The following is a 1,592-nucleotide window of genomic DNA, read 5'->3' on the forward strand; positions in this document are numbered from 1 at the left end:
GGCTAATTTTTTGTATTTTTAGTAGAGATGGGGTTTCACCATGTTAGCCAGGATGGTCTCGATCTCCTGACCTTGTGATCCCTCCGCCTTGGCCTCCCAAAGTGCTGGGATTACAGGCATGAGCCACCGCACCCAGCTACGTGTCTTTCTCTGTTGCCTAGGATGGAAAGCAGTGGTGTGGTCACAGTTCACGGCAGCCTCAACCTCCCGGGTTCAAGTGATCATCCTCCCTCCAGTCTGAGCAACAGAGTGAGACCCTGTCTCAAAAAAATAATAACAATAATAATAATAATTGGAAAAAACAGGTTGGATCCCATTTTAGTTGGGATACTGCCTTTTGGGAATTAGACCCCTTACAACCAAATTGGAGTATATTCTTTCTGCAGTGATGACTGAAACCTTGTGTCTCTTCCTTTTCAGGCTCAAGGATGTCCAGTCAATGGATGAGCTGAAAGATGTCTACAACCATTTTCTTCTTTATTATGGCCGAGACATCCCTAAGATGCAGAATGCCGCCAAAGCTAGCCGCAAGAAGCTGAAGCGTGTCAGGGAAGAGGGAGATGAAGAAGGTTAGTGCTAGAAAAGAAAATCCAGGAGACCTGATGGCCGTACATGATGGCTCATGCATGTAATCCCAGCATTTTGGGATGCCAAGGCAGGTGGATCACCTGAGGTCAGGAGTTTGAGACCAGCCTGACCAACATGGCAAAACCCCATCTCTACTAAAAATACAAAAGTAGCAGGGCTAGGTGGCACATACCGGTAATCCCAGCTGCTCAGGAGGCTGAGGCATGCCTGAACCTAGAGGTGGTTGTTGCAGTGAGCTGAGATCATGCCACTGCACACCAGCCTGGGCAACAAACCGAGGCTGTATCTCAAAAAAAAAAAAAAAGAAAGAAAAGAAAGAAAACCCAGGAGACTTGATGTCCCATGGCATCTTGAAGGAGACCCTTGGCTGGGTACCCTTTAAGACTTCTCTCCTAATGTGTCAGATCCTTGGGAGTGATTGGAAACTAGAACCCTCAATCTCACCGTGTTTTCTTCCCAGGTGAAGGTGAAGAGGCAGAAGATGAGGAGCAGAGGGGGCCAGAGCTCAAGCAAGCCTCTCGCCGAGACATGTACACCATCTGCCAGAGTGCTGGGCTAGGTAAAAGCTAGCTTCTTTGGGATTTAGGCATTCTAGCCTGAGTAAGGGAAGTTACCCAGAAAAAAAGACTGGTGGGTAGGAAAAAGAAAGGCTATCTGGGTCAATCACCAATCCAATCCTGAACCAGCCCGTTATCTGGTCTTCAAAAGCACTTCCTCTCCACACCCATTCCCGCCCCACAGTGATGGTTCAGCCTCTCTCTAATTTCCTGAGGTAATGAGAAACTCATGATTAGAGAGAGAGAGTCCAGTCTGTCTATTTCTTCTGCCTTATAACAGCCCATCTAGTGTTTAAAATCAGTTTTTGCCGGGCACGGTGGCTCACGCCTGTAATCCCAGCACTTTGGGAGGCCGAGGCGGGCGGATCATGAGGTCAGGAGATCGAGACCATCCTGGCTAACACAGTGAAACCCCGTCTCTACTAAAAATACAAAAAATTAGCCGGG

At 48.0% G+C, this 1,592-nt stretch overlaps 1 protein-coding gene across 2 annotated transcripts in view; it reads left to right on the forward strand.

The window, feature by feature from the left end:
* SUPT6H (suppressor of Ty 6 homolog (S. cerevisiae)) overlaps window positions 1-1,592 on the forward strand; it is a 54,413-nt gene that overhangs the window by 31,648 nt on the left and 21,173 nt on the right. For both annotated transcript variants that reach the window (XM_011940790.1, XM_011940791.1), the window contains exons 12-13: window positions 421-569; window positions 1,049-1,147. In XM_011940790.1, the coding sequence (XP_011796180.1) occupies window positions 421-569; window positions 1,049-1,147 (248 nt within the window). The remainder of the gene's footprint in view (window positions 1-420; window positions 570-1,048; window positions 1,148-1,592) is intronic.

This window comes from Colobus angolensis, unplaced genomic scaffold (assembly GCF_000951035.1).
Source record: "Colobus angolensis palliatus isolate OR3802 unplaced genomic scaffold, Cang.pa_1.0 Scaffold193, whole genome shotgun sequence".
Classification (NCBI taxonomy): Eukaryota; Metazoa; Chordata; class Mammalia; order Primates; family Cercopithecidae; genus Colobus; species Colobus angolensis.